Source organism: Oncorhynchus masou, chromosome 10 (genome assembly GCF_036934945.1).
Source record: "Oncorhynchus masou masou isolate Uvic2021 chromosome 10, UVic_Omas_1.1, whole genome shotgun sequence".
Taxonomy (NCBI): domain Eukaryota; kingdom Metazoa; phylum Chordata; class Actinopteri; order Salmoniformes; family Salmonidae; genus Oncorhynchus; species Oncorhynchus masou.
In genome coordinates, this window is record NC_088221.1 from 27,103,702 (window position 1) to 27,118,887 (window position 15,186).

The 15,186-nt window shown below is 41.8% G+C and overlaps 1 protein-coding gene across 2 annotated transcripts; it reads left to right on the forward strand.

Annotated features, from left to right (window-relative positions):
• Positions 1 to 410: 410 nt before the first annotated feature.
• Positions 411 to 3,698, forward strand: LOC135546960 (ribulose-phosphate 3-epimerase-like). Of its 2 annotated transcripts, none has more exons than XR_010456647.1 (5): positions 411 to 680; positions 1,041 to 1,118; positions 1,305 to 1,512; positions 3,374 to 3,457; positions 3,565 to 3,698. XR_010456647.1 is itself a non-coding variant. In XM_064975522.1 (5 exons), the coding sequence occupies exons 3-5, from the start codon at positions 1,307 to 1,309 to the stop codon at positions 3,607 to 3,609; spliced, it is 261 nt and encodes an 86-aa protein (XP_064831594.1). In that variant the 5' UTR covers positions 411 to 680; positions 1,041 to 1,118; positions 1,305 to 1,306; the 3' UTR covers positions 3,610 to 3,698. The 2 variants fall into 2 exon arrangements, 1 of the variants encoding a protein (XP_064831594.1); XM_064975522.1 differs by having other exon boundaries at positions 1,305 to 1,438.
• Positions 3,699 to 15,186: the final 11,488 nt, after the last annotated feature.

Below are 15,186 nucleotides of genomic sequence, written 5' to 3' on the forward strand. Positions count from 1 at the left end.
TGTGTGTGTGAGAGTGAAAGAGAGGCAGTAGTCTATGGAGGTGGTAGTGGTCTCTCCCACAGTCCTTTATGTGACCATTGATCTTGGTCTTGTCTGGCTCTGTCTCCTGTTCTCAGACAGCTCTTGCACACACTGCTGAGATGGTCCCCCACATTCTCGGGAATGGGGCCAACCAACACAGCTCATCTCTACCTTTCAACTTCAGTCAAATCTACTAAGTATTACAGCCAACTAGGGAACGATATGAGCTCTGTGGGCAATATGAATTAATCTTTCACCATGGAAAAATATGTGAACACTGATTTGTTAGGTAACTTCCGTATGAGTTGTCCGCCATCCAGTGGCAACTTTTGGAAAAGCAACGTTCGATGCTTTTGTACTTTTATTTTGAAAACAGCGTTAAGCCCGGAAGTAGCAAACCAACACGTTCGAGTACTCTATGAACTGCTTTCTTGCAAAGCCAGGTGAGAGCAGGGCAGACAGCACCCACATGTCTTACAGCGCAAAGATGCTGGTACTAGTTCAATTGCCTAGTTAAATCAAAAATAAATATATATTTGTAATACTTCGCAAAAAATTGGTCCGTCCATCCCAGTGACCTACCTAGCATGCATTGGTACTGAATCGGTTCGAATGACGGAGTGCGGGGCTGACTTCCTGCACCTCGATGTTATGGACCGGTGAGCAAAGCCACATCAGATGATTCATAGGCTACAACGCTAGCTAGGGAGTGCATTGATTTTCGCTAGCTAGCATAGCCTCAGTTTCTTTAGCAATCATGTCAAGCAGTTTAGCTAGCTGTAACACTGAATGCATGCATATTTTAGCAAAGCCAGTCCAGGTTGCATAACATTCTGCAACTCTGTTTACAACATCCTCAGTTTTTCTTTAGCTACTTATATTTTGTCAGCTTAAGTTTTATTCCGCACTAATATAGCACTGATTTGCATTTCAACGTATCTTATTCCCTTGCATCACCACCAAGGTGACTGGATTAGAATAAATCACGAGGCTAATGATTGTATGTTGTTTCCCTGAAGTCATTCTGTACCCAACATCATGTTCGGTCATCCCATGGTGGAGTGCCTGAGGAACTGTGTGGGGCCAGACCCTTTTTGGTGAGTAACACAACCGCTCACTCTGATATGGTTACACTATCGCCTTGTAATAGGACAACAAAACATTGAGGAGTCCCTATTATCACAGACACTGGTGCCCCCATGCTATTTCGGTCTACATAGTATCATAGATTGTTCAACTTAACATCGCAGCCATCTCAAAAGTGTGTGTGTGTTTTCTTCCAGATATGCACGTGATGGTATCGGGGCCAGAGCGGTGGGTGAAACCCATGGCAGGAGACAATCAGTACACATTCCACCCGGAGGCCACCACCAATGCTGGAAACCTCATCAAGGAGATCGGAGAGAGCGGCATGAAAGTGAGGCCGTGTTCACTATAGAGGGAGACGAGATCCAGATATGGGAGAGAAACGAATCGTCAGAGAAAATAAACGTAAAGCGTAATTCACACACAAGTCAGAGAAGGTTCACAACTATGTGTCTTCTTCACCCATGTGTGTGTGTGTTTGTCTTTACTATCATAGTGGGGACCAGAATTCCCCACAAGGAAAAATGCTTTTTTAGTCTTAGATTTAGGTTTCCAATTAGGGTTTGGGGTCTGTTAAGGGTTAGGTTAGGGATCTGTTAAGGGTTAGGTTAGGGATCTGTTAAGGGTTAGGTTAGGGATCTGTTAAGGGTTAGGTTAGGGATCTGTTAAGGGTTAGGTTAGGGATCTGTTAAGGGTTAGGTTAGGGATCTGTTAAGGGTTAGGTTAGGGATCTGTTAAGGGTTAGGTTAGGGATCTGTTAAGGGTTAGGTTAGGGATCTGTTAAGGGTTAGGTTAGGGAGGTTAGGGATCTGTTAAGGGTTAGGTTAGGGATCTGTTAAGGGTTAGGGTTAGGGATCTGTTAAGGGTTAGGTTAGGGATCTGTTAAGGGTTAGGTTTGGGATCTGTTAAGGGTTAGGTTAGGGATCTGTTAAGGGTTAGGTTAGGGATCTGTTAGGGTTAGGGTTAGGTTAGGGATCTGTTAAGGGTTAGGTTAGGGATCTGTTAAGGGTTAGGTTAGGGATCTGTTAAGGGTTAGGTTGGGGGTTAGGTTAGGGATCTGTTAAGGGTTAGGTTAGGGATCTGTTAAGGGTTAGGTTAGGGATCTGTTAAGGGTTAGGTTAGGGATCTGTTAAGGGTTAGGTTAGGGATCTGTTAAGGGTTAGGTTAGGGATCTGTTAAGGGTTAGGTTAGGGATCTGTTAAGGGTTAGGTTTGGGATCTGTTAAGGGTTAGGTTAGGGATCTGTTAAGGGTTAGGTTAGGGAAGCAAGTGGGCTTTCTAAACAAAAATAGAGCAGAGTATTGATCTATGAGACTTATAGGATGCAATGATATGTACTGAACCTGCCTCCCGTTGTAAAGCGATATGTGAACCTGTCTCACCAGAGAAAGCACATTGATAAGCAGCATGACAAAGCTTATTTGTCCTCATTTGTTATCTGACTTATACCGTTGTAAACTGCCTCTAATGGTTCCAGTGTTGCTGCAGCTGCTGTCGTATACATGGTGTCACTGTAGTCTAGTACTGGCAGGAAAGTTGACTGAATGATCTGCTTTCTGCTGTTTAGGGAGAGGCATGATCTATTTATTCTCAACTTCCTGACTAACTGATCCATATGCTTTTTAAAATAACTTTTTGTCAATCCAGATGCCAAAGATATTTATACACGGGGACACGGTTAATGTGGGCATCATCCAATATGCATAAATCATCAGATACATTTTTAAGTGATTTGGAAAACGATGTACTTGGTTTTAGCTGCATTAAGCACTCATTTTCAGTTCAACAAAGGCATTCTGCAAAGCGACAAAGGCAGATTGCAGCTCCAAAAAAGCCTAGTCAGGTAAAACCAAGTACAAAAAAGCCTAGTGATCCAGGCCAATTTCAGACAACCGTAGAATTAGTAAAGAGTAGTTGACAGTGCCAATGAATAGAGTTGCACAGTGTTTCTTCCTATCCAAACAATTTACCACATTTAATACCAGTGATGGTGCTATGGCCTGGTCTGAAGCCCAACTGATGCACATTTAAAATAGATTTGGAAGTTAAGAAAGATCTTAACTTAGAAGACCTTCCAGAACTTGGGGATAGCCCCAATCGTAAAAATATGTAAATGATTCCGCAATAAGGGGAGCAGAAAGCTGCAGCAAGAAGACGTGAATATAATCAGCCCCAGTGGATTTATTTTCATCAATCTGGAGCATGTACGTCGGTGTGTGGCATATTTGGGACATGTCATTCACACGTCTGTTTCTGTGTGTGGCCAGGTGAGCTGGCTGAGGAGTCAGTTTCCCTCTCTGGACATTGTGGATGGAGGAGTGGGTCCTTCTGCCAACCATAAGTGTGCGGATGTGAGTACATGCCTCCTTGGGCCCTAGTGTTTACCTGTGATGTCTCTGCCTGTGTCAGTCCATGTAGGTTGACTGAGTGGGTTTCTCCTTCTGTGTGTCTCTGGTAGGCGGATGCTGACATGATCATGTCGGACTGTGGTAAGCAGCGATGACCCTCGCTCTGTCATCACAGACAGACAGACAGAGAGAGAGAGAAAGGCTGAACAAGATGTCATATTTTGAAGACTTTTTTTGGGGGGGGGGGGGGGCAGGTTAGTATTTTGTCACTGCCCTGTTTTAAAATGCTTGTTACTATCTCCCTTGTCACATGATACATAGGATTCCTTGCTTCTTCTTGCTCTGCTCGGTTGGTTTGAAATGTAGTTCACTACTCAGACACTAGAGGGCAAGCTTGCTCAAACTATTCATCCCTATAGGTTTGTATACCCGGGAATGTCATTCTTTTTTTTATCCCCGTTTTCTGTACTGTCTTGTTTAGACTAATTACTTATTGATAATAAGTCATGAATATTATTGATAATATTGAATTATATATGACTGACTACCATATGTGGCATAGGAGAGTATTAGTGATCTAGCAGTTATATCCAAATTTAATATGGGATACAATGTTAGTACCTGCACAGGGATTTATTTAATCAAAACTAATAGTAACATTACCGGATAGATAAAAAAACAACAGGAATCTCTCCTTGCACTAATAGGAACCATGTTTCTATTTAACACCATTTAACTCTTTGACAAGATTTACTCCAGTAAATAAATGTTTATTGAATATTGTTCAAAGCCCTTCTATTTCAGGCGGCCATTTTGTCTGAGATAGGGGACATCTCTACATTTCATATCTCTACGCCTGCCAGAACAAACCTCTTGTCGATGAGAATCACACATGACATACTTTTAGCTGCAAGCCGCTCATTTTCAATAATGCAACAAATATCTGGAAGATAATTCGCATTCTCCTGCAGTATTAATGTCAGAAATCTGTATTTCCGTTTGTGTCACATATCGCACAAGCCAGAGGTTCATAGGAGACTGACTCCAGATCTGTTGGAAAAGCTGTTTATGGAAACGCTAATACCCTGGTCGCTATTGAGACGTGTGTATTTGGGATGTAGGGACATGTAAGCGGGTCTCCTGCTCTGTCTATTGACAAGGTTTTTCTACAGCTGGATATGTGCCATGTCTCAGACTGCACCATCATTCCAAGACATGATATCGTATCTGTGGGAGATGCTGTGAGTTATACTTGTTCACCCTCTACATGTATAAAGACACACTGCACATTTCTGTTAGATATGAAGCATATCATCTTTAAGAGATGAAAACAGAAGTCCGTCAACGCACTACAACTTCCCCGTTCTATAAATTCCCCATTCTATAATGGAATCATAGATTCAAGGAGGAAACTCTTGACAGAGGCAGACCTTTTTAACCAAACACACTAACAAATAGGCCCACTTACAACAACAAATGCTTCCACAGACTCACTTACAACAGACTTCCACATAGGCAAACTGTACTGTGCACATATCCAATGCTACTCAAGGGGATGGGAAAGTTGTTCCAGAGGTGCCAGAGCAACAGTATCCAGATGCTGAGAAAGTGCAAGATTATGTAGCGTTGGTTGGAACTTTCTTTTCAAGTCCTCTCCTCCACACTGTTTCATGTGTGTGTGAGGTTGAGATGCCTAGTGTATATATGTCACTATGTCCGCAGGCACTTACAGGAGATAACTTTTATTGCAGTGTACACACACTTGGGGTAATTATAACCCCAGTAACACACACACACACCAAACATGAGTCATTCTGGCAGCCGTCATGTGGTTGTTTATGAGCCGGTCTTCAGAGATCTGCTGACTTGAGTGTGGCTGGATTGCTGTCTCTGGTGAGAATGCTGGCACAGAGCAGTACACAGAGGACACAACCCCAGGGCCCCTACTGAGCAGGGTTTAGTAGTCAGAGCCTACATCAGTAATTGGAACACACTACCAGTAGCCAGCTCTTCTCAGAAACACCATCTACTGGGCTTGGATTGGGAAGAAATGTGACATCCAAGGCTTTGAATTCCAATGTGAATAAGATTTATTCATCTTCATGATCATGTAAATCAAAACGTATTGATATGTAGACTTGAGATGTAACATTTCTCATTCATCATGCAGTCACATTGAATGGATTATTCAAATCCATCCGTCCAAAGCTAGGCTACTGTATAATGAATCTTTCTGTAAGAGAACATGGTGTGTGGCGTGCTCTCCTTTATTATGTCCCCCTTTCATCTTCCCTTTTTATTTTCCCTCTCGCTTTCTTCTTTTCTACTACTCTCTCTCTCTGGTGGCAAGCAGCGATGTCTTTGCTCTCCCAGTCCTCCTCTCCCCGTCGTTCTCGGCACTAAAAGCACATTACCTCACTCGTCACATTGCATGTTCCAGCTCATTCATAATTACCCACGATCCCACAGGAGACAGGAAGCGTAGGGCTGATTAGCTCACTGTTGTCACAGCCATTACATAATGCATAAAGTCCTCTTCTCTGATTGAGTGTGCTGGCTGTCTTATTCAGGGTTTCCCAAATTCGGGTCCCCAAGGGGTGCGTTTAGATTTCTGCTGTAGCACTACACAGCGGATTCAAATAATCAACTAGTCATCAAGCTTTGATCATTTGAATCAGCTGTGTAGTGTTAGGGCAAAAACAAAACGTGCACCCCTTGGGGTCCAGAGGACCGAGTTTGGGAAACACTAGTCTAATTAATGATTAAAAAAAAAACTTTAATTGCTTAGAATAACATTACAAACCATCTCTTTGCTTTGCCCCGGGCGGAGTGGAGTGTGCAGGGATTCATGGAAGGCCGTGGCGGTGATTGTGATTCACAGAGGACGGGAGGCGCAGTGACACGGGATGCCCGTTTGTCATGGTTGCTCCATAGTTCCCCTCTGTTTTCAGTTGTTTTAGGAGAGGGCGTACGGGGTAGGCACACTGTAGCGGTGATATGATGAGCCCACAATTTGTGTGAGGGACCATATTCCATTATTCCAGCACTGTCCTGGAACTGAGGTGGTGCTGAAGTAGCTGCTTTGGCAATGGCCTTGACTTGGTGAGATGTTAATCAGAGCTATTCAAGGCATACATGTGGAGTATTATTACGTTCTCCCTCGGCACTGATCGGTCAGTTTCACCCCCCTCAACAGGTAAGGATAGGATTCATAGGAGGGTAAGACCATCCTAGATCTGTGTGTGTCAAAGGGTAACTTCCACCCAGAGCCATGAGGTTTTGTCATAGACAATAAAAGGGACGGCAGTGTTGAACGAGTGCACTGTGTTGTCCCGGGGGAGCTGCCTTAGTAACGACCCTATCACAGGCAGAGACCCAACAGAAGTACACAGGATTTTAGTTATCATCTATTATATATGGGCCAAGACTTACTGCTATCTTTGCGAGTGTGTGTGTGTTCATGTTTTCTAATTCATAATGGATGAGATCGCAGCATTATTGTTTTCGCCACGCGCAGAGCTGTGAGAGAAGAGCCCACATCAGGAAGAGTGTGGGTGTTTAGTTTGCCCTGACGCCGGCCACGTCACTCGCTGCTCTTCACAGGAAATAGTCTTTGTTCAATGGACTATATTTGTATACAGCTATTGATCCCCAGCATCCTGGCAGAGAGCGTTTACACAGAGCTACACTCAGGAGACCAGCTGATACAGCGGATAAATCAATAGATTTACCTCCGTCTCCAAGCCTCAGCCCACACAACCTGAACAGTGTATTAGGACATGGGTCAGAGCACTTACTGTGGGAACTCTCACACACATGTCACACGCACAAGTAGAACAGTGCATTAGAAGAGTAACAGAACGCTGTGCAATGCAATCTGACAACGGAGTAGAATATCTCACCATGTCTTATTTAAAGGCAATACAACCTCAGGCACTGTGGCTGTTAAACACAAAAGCTCCAGGCATGATCAACAGTCACATTATGATGCCTCCACTAATACCTGATGTCGCCTATGGGACATTCATTTCTGTAGATTCCTGTTAACGTTCTTGTACATATTTTATCATAGTTATGAGTGCTTCAGGGCCTGTTCTGAATGCTGCCCCCTTCCTATCTGAAGTGTAACCTAGGGAGATGTCCTGTCTCTCCTTCTGTATTCTTTCCTCTCTCTCACTGGTCATGAATCATCATCTACTAGGCTGCCTGCTGCTTCTCTGCTCTGGATCGTTAAGTGCTGTCTGCCCATGATTGCCCTATGGTGTCTGTGTCCTCTGTGAGATTGTATTTGCCTATTTGATTATTTACTTGCCATGTCTTAAGTGTGTGTGTTTGGAGGGAAGAGAGAATGTGTTTGAGGGAATGAGTGAGTGAGTGAGAGTCAGAGAACAGAGGGAGAGCGAGAAATACAGAGAAATGTCCTCTAATGAGCATTATTTATTTGTTCTCCAGAGTTGTGACAGAGCACATTTGACAACAGCATCAACAATGTCAGTGATGCCGCTATCAATGGCACACCATCAGTGTTGTGCTGTGTCGCTGTGCTGTGTGACAGATAGGAGAGTGAGTTTCCCATAGAGCCAGCCCTACAGGGGGACCCGGGTACCACTGAGCCAACGTTATGATCCACTAATAGTGCATGCATCACGTTGACACACAGGAATATCATTTCTGCTGCACTAAATGCCATTTTTCCTCTGTCACCGTGAGTTATGGTTAGGGGGATTTGGATTTGGTCTGACCCTCACTGGTCATGGTGTGTATGGGGAAATGGGAAACTTTGAGTGTGTTTGTGTTTGGAATGTTAAGGTTTTGTTAATGGAGTAGTCTGAGCAACAGTCGGCATACTGTGTGTGTGTCAGGATGAGTTATGAATGGTGTGATGTTATTTGCTGAGGCCGTCAGAAAGAGACTGGTTAACCAAAGGGAGACCTGTGAGCACCATTTATCCCTATGACAGGCTGACACACACATGATGCTATTTTGCTGCCCCTGGCAATATGGGTGGAGAGGCAGAAATGGACTCACATTGTCACAAGGGCAACATCCTACAATCACTCAGTGCCCCTGCATCATGGCTATTAACCTTCACTACAGAGCTGAAGAAACTAACAGTGCAATGGAAGGAACATGTAGTAACCTGAAGAGAATAATTCCTTTGTACTAAAGAAGAGTCTGTCTGGGAGCATGGTTGACTGACTGTCTGAAAGTGGGGGTGTAAAAGCTTGGCGGGGGGGGATTATACTGTTTCTTTACGGGGAATCCATATTTATGAACAGAACACCTATTTTTCTTAGGTATCGATTGACAGGTCTGAAGCCCCACCAAATCGGTGACTCTCACAAATATCCTGGGCTGAAGTCATATGGAAAGCATATGCATCACCATGGTAGCAATTAAAGGGAACAGTTTGGAGATTATGGGAAAATTGTTAGACGAACGGAGAGGACAACGCCTGATACAATCCAAATATTACACGGGTGATTTTATGTACTGTACTTTACGCCGCATTTAACAAACTCTGAAAATACTCGACACATTGTTACATACGAACAGGTGCAACATAAGACAACATGACAGAGGTATGAGTGAGAGGTCATACTGGTATCTCCAAAGCCTTGTTCACACTGCAGACCTTAATGTTAAATTAGTTTTGTACTACTGACCGGCCAAATAGCAAGTTACAGGTGACCAAATCAGATGTGTGTGTGTTCAGACAGCAGTCACTTGCTGACAATGCTATGCTAGTTGTCATAGTAACGATGGATGTGTTTGCAGTGGTGTAGGTTGATTGGTGTTGCTCGTGCTTCCTATCACTCAGAAGTTATGTAGCAAGCTATGGTGACAATGCCTGCCATGGATGTTTCAAAGTTGCTTTGAATGTTCAAAATCATAGTGTTAGAACACTTTTTAAAATCCTCAAAAGGATAAGATGATCCAACTTTCAAAACAGATCCTTTTTGGCTAGCCACAGTGCTCAACTAGCTAGCTAGGTAGCTGTTTAGCATTCACAAATACACATGTTCTTGTCAAACTGTAAACAGGGTAGCAAGCAACAAGATTTGCCAAATAAGTCAAACACTTTTGGGCAAATTAAGCAGATTTTACCGTGGCCAAGAATCATATTTGTATTGGACTTCAAACCACCTACGAAGGGGATTTGAAATGTGGCTTGAATTCCATGTGCTTTTTAGCAGTTTAGACTGCAGGAAAAAGAACAGATTCAAATAGGATTTGAGACTTCAAACGGCCAATGTCAACACGGCTCAAGTGGCCACACCGTTCTAAAGTGTGCACAGTCCCTAAATATTTTCAATGCACTTTTGACTCTTAAGAAGAGTTCAACTATAAGCTGCTTTTTGAGCTCTCCTAGCTGTGCCGTGGAGGAACTAGAGCAAGCACATTTGTTGTTTTGAACACAGCCTTGCATAACCGCCATCACGCAATTACTGTTGTTTGCGCAATCAAACGGTCCATTATAAATCGCAATCTGGTTCAGGTGGGCATCATTTCAAAGCTTGTTCTATTGCCAACATGACAAGCTAAATGATAAAATATGATCTTTGTGGTGTTAGGCTTTCACAAGGTAATTCAGAGAAGCAGATGGTAATTTGTTCATATAGAAGGGAGTCATGAGTAGGGCTGTTGACCATATTACTGCCACACCTGCGGTCACTAGTCATGAAGGCAGTCAAATTCCATTTGACCGTTTAGTCACAGTAATTAGACTTCTCCAAGCTCTGATGTTGCTGCTGGTCATTAGTAGCCTACCGAACTTGCTAACTGCCTGGTACTCTAATCAAGCATTTAATGAGAGCTCATGTTGCTCAACATTTTGTATAGGTTATGCAATTGCATGAGAAAAGAGTGACCTATTAAAAAGATCCCATCGGCTTTCTATAGGCTAGGCCAACTATATTTCTCTCAACTTTCCTAATATTAAGCACAATGTTAATCTTTACTACAGGAGAATAGCCTACTGAGCTGGCATGAAAATGAACCACAGGAAAACCTTCCTCCATTTGCTATTTAAGTGCATAGATTACATGCATTTTTCCCCATTTCAAGACAGGTGCATGATAATGGTCCATTTTACATCAAAACAAATTACACATTATTTTGTATATGTAACGACAAGATTAAATCATAAATAGTCTGATGCGTGACAATATTAGCCTTTCACTTGTGAATGGTTCCCAGTGTATCATTCACAAGTTCTAATATAAGGCAAGAAACAATACATACCCTTTTTTTCAAATCATAGCCCTATAGGGTTTGTATCACAACTAAAGTGGCCAAATAACTTATTAAAATTAAGCACATTAATCCACTTTACAAGGGGTGTAGAGCCTAACTGGCATAAATACGCAGCGTGTGGGTTTTACGTTAAGGGAAGATCATTTATCATCAAAATGCACCTTTATAATTAAAACATTACATGCATAATTGCATTTGCGGTCACTTTTGATAATGGTGTTTTCCCACTAATGGAACATTCGAGCATATAGCATACTGCCATGTGTGCATTGCTGAGCTTATAATGTGAAGAAATAAACCATTAGGCTATCAACATTTTTAAGCTAAACGTTCTAATCTGTTGCATCAGCCACATTATGTTAGTGGTTGTCCCAGACTGTTTGGAATATCTATTTCTCGCACAGAATAGAATGTCACCTTTTGTAATATGGGTGATAGTAGATTGACATAGGTTAGTGCTTTTGCTGTTCGTTAGGTCTACTCATCTGGTTGGCTGACAAAGTAAATGTGGACAATTCTTCCAATATCTTCAATATCCACCTCGGAATTGGATAAGGATGCGCACAGTTGCGTCCCCGATGTGTCTGTCTTCACTTGTAGCCTGTGAGTGAGGTGCTTCGGAGCAGGCAGCACTCGAGGAGGGCACGAGGAGGGCACAATGCAGCCTTTCCGGGCCAAGGGCGCATTACGGCCACACAAAAGGGATGCCGCTGGTAAATTTGAGGCATTAGCAAGTGCTTGTCAAATTGTAAATGCAAGACTGAAGTCTGTACAAACTGTGTACAAAACAAAGCAGAGCTCATGCCTTTCAAGCAACTTTTTTCAAATTCATTGGTCACATCATCCAGCCTGACAATCTATTAAAAATGAAAACATATTGCCCAACGTTTGTAGAACTAAAGTTGCATTAATAACTCTAAATTAAGCATATGAGTACCTATTTCTATGTTAACCACTCAACAGAGAATAGCCGCATGTGCAACACTCCCTCAAATTGTTGAGAAAATATCCTATTTTATTCAGTTTTTTTCAATTGTATTCTTCATACTATATAATAATGCTACGTAATTCTAAGCAAATCTTGTCTGCTAAATTAACTAGTGTATCCCACAGCCATTTGGCATAGCCAGATCAGGACCTAAAACATAACAACTCAAGAGTATGTTATTCTGTTCGTCTGAAATAGACTACATTTTCTAAATTTAATGTTTTCTTTCTTTAGACCGGTCTTAAAAAAAAAATGTATTGTGAAGGTGTAGACTATATTACATGGATTTATTAGACTTTAAGTAATGTACAGTTGAAGTCGGAGGTTTATATTGAAACTGTTTTTCACTATTCCTGACATTTAATCCTAGTAAAAATACCCTGTCTTAGGTCAGTTAGGATCACCACTTTATTTTAAGAATGTGAAATGTCAGAATAATAGAAGAGGTTTTTTCTTTCATCACATTCAAAGTGGGCAGACGTTTACATACACTCAATTAGTATTTGTTAGCATTGCCTTTAAATTGTTTAACTTGGATCAAACATTTCGGGAAGCCTTCCATAAGCTTTCCACAATACGTTGGGTGAATTTTGGCACATTCCTCCTGACAGAGCTGGTGTAACCGAGTCAGGTTTGTATGCCTCCTTGCGCGCACACACTTTTTCAGTTCTGCCCACACATTTTCTATAGGATTGAGGTCAGGGCTTTGTGATGGCCACTCCAATACCTTGACTTTGTCCTTAAGCCATTTTGCCACACCTTTGGGAGTATGCTTGGGGTCACTGTCCATTTGGAAGACCCATATGCGACCAAGCTTTAACTTCCTGACTGATGTCTTGAGATGTTGCTTCAATATATCCACATAATTGTCCTGCCTCATGATGCCATCTATATTGTGAAGTGTACCAGTCCTTCCTGCAGCAAAGCACCCCCACATGATGCTGCCACCCCCGTGCTTCACGGTTGGGATGGTGTTCTTCGACTTCCAAGCGCCCCCCTTTTTCCTCCAAACATAACAATGGTTATTATGGCCAAACAGTTCTATTTTTGTTTCATCAGACCAGAGGACATTTCTCCAAAAAGTGCGATCTTTGTGCAGTAGCAAACCGTAGTCTGGATTTTTTATGGTGGTTTTGGACCAGTGGCTTCTTCCTTGCTGCGCAGCCTTTCAGGTTATATTGATATAAGTCTAGTTTTACTGTGAATATCGATACTTTTGTACCTGTGTCCTCCAGCATCTTCACATGGTCCTTTGCTGTTCTGGGAGTGATTTGCACTTTTCACACCAAAGTACATTCATCTCTAGGAGACAGAACGCGTGGTATGACAGCTGCGTGGTCACATGGTGTTTATACTTGCGTACTATTGTTTGTACAGATGAACCTGGTACCTTCAGGCATTTGGAAATTGCTCCCAAGGATGAACCAAACTTGTGGAGGTCAATTTTTTTCAATGAGGTCTTGGTTGATTTCTTGTGATTTTTCCCATGATGTCAGGCAAAGAGGCACTGAGTTTGAAGGTAGGCCTTGAAATACATCCACAGGTACACCTCCAATTGACTCAAATGATGTCAATTAGCCTATCAGAAGCTTCTAAAGCCATGACATCATTTTCTGGAATGTTTCAAGGCACAGCCAATGAAAGATTAGTGGAATCTGTGTGTGTAGCTGGACAGGTAGGATGACTGACAGTGAAGGTGAACAGGTGGTCACGTGTCAGGTGACAGAGGAATGGATGACACTGAGGCAGGAATTCCTTTAACCATAAAGTGGTGTATTTACCGAGTAGTCTGTGCTGCATCACAAAGGAAACAAATAACAATCATTCATGATTAACATAATTAGGGAGTTCAGCAAGTCAATAGTAATCATCCGTGAGTCATTTAGGCTCGTAACTATTTATCATCAATTTTGAAAGAATACAAACAGTAAATGGTTATTCAATCTATAATCCCCATTAGTTTGGTATCAAAGTCGATCAGTTAGCAAAACAATGACGTTTCTCATTTCACCCTTTCAACTATCTTCATGTGAACATATAATTAATTTCATGACATATTAACCATATCGATTGCATAATTGGCCTTTGAGGATCCGTAGGGCCATGATCATTGACAATTCACATTACACTATGTTTGAAGCGTGCGCTTAGCCTATAAACTTTTGACCCGCTGGAATTGTGATACAGTGAATTATAAGTGAAGTAATCTGTCTGTAAACAATTGTTGGAGAAATTACTTGTCATGCACAAAGTAGATGTCCTAACCGACTTGCCAAAACTATAGTTTGTTAACAAGAAATTTGTGGAGTGGTTGAAAAACGAGTTTTAATGACTCCAATCTAAGTGTATGTAAACTTCCGACTTCAACTGTAGATGTTCCAAAGGTTTGCATCAGTGGCTTGTAGGCCGTGTGAAAGCCAGGAGATGCTAAATGTGTTAATTAATGGTCAATTTCCGTGAGACCGACAGTTATTTGCTTGACAGTCACCGGCTGAATTAAATGTGTGACCGCCACAGCCCTAGTCATGAGTGCGTCCAGAGGCGTGTTCCATGGCAAATTTCCTTTACAATACAACAAACACATTCTGTTCAGGATATCCTTGGGTATAATGCAATGTCATCTAGTAACTACATCAAACAGTGATCATGGACACCGTATATTACAAGGTTTATGATATGGAATGTGAAGTGCAGCCTTTGTGTTGCGCTCTGCACAGAACACCGGAAGAATTAACACAATTATCCCTGTGAGTCGGTGTCAATTAGTCCCGTACTTGATGGGTTGCCAACTGGCGATTTGACACAAATAATTAATTTAATCATTCATTCATGCACATTTGGACTCACTGGTGTTTGGTTTGCTTTATTGACCTTAGTGGTATTTTATTATAATCCTCAACGTCTCATCTTTCAAAATACACTGAGTCCTCTTAATTTACAGCATTTCCTTCACTTGGACAACAAAACATTTGCAAAAGTTGCCCAATTAATGGGAGGGATGGTGGCAACTTGTCGTGGGCGGGGCTCAAGTTCAGAACAGCTATCAGTCAAAACCCATACAGAGTAGAGGTCGACCGATTATGATTTTTCAACGCCGATACCGATTATTGGAGGACCAAAAAAGCTGATACAGATTAACCGGCCGATTGAAAAAAAATATATATATATTTATTTGTAATAATGACAATTAGAACAATACTGAAGGAACACTTATTTTAACTTAAAATAATACATCAATAAAATAAATTTAGCCTCAAGTAAATATTGCCAAAACAAAGTGCAATATGTGCCATTAAGAAAGTTAACGTTTCAGTTCCTTGCTCAGAACATGATATCATATGAAAGCTGGTGATTCCTTTTAACATGAGTCTTCAATATTCCCAGGTAAGAAGTTTTAGGTTGTAGTTATTATAGGAATTATACTATTTCCCTCTATACCATTTGTATTTCATATACCTTTGACTATTGGATGTTCTTATAGGCACTT

Excerpts from the sequence above, each read along its gene's own strand:
- LOC135546960 (XM_064975522.1), top strand. The coding sequence starts at position 1,307 with ATGCACGTGATGGTATCGGGGCCAGAGCGGTGGGTGAAACCCATGGCA. Across the intron at positions 1,439-3,373 it reads TCGGAGAGAGCGGCATGAAA|GTGAGCTGGCTGAGGAGTCA; the intron begins GTGAGGCCGTGT and ends GTGTGTGGCCAG. Across the intron at positions 3,458-3,564 it reads CCAACCATAAGTGTGCGGAT|GCGGATGCTGACATGATCAT; the intron begins GTGAGTACATGC and ends TGTCTCTGGTAG.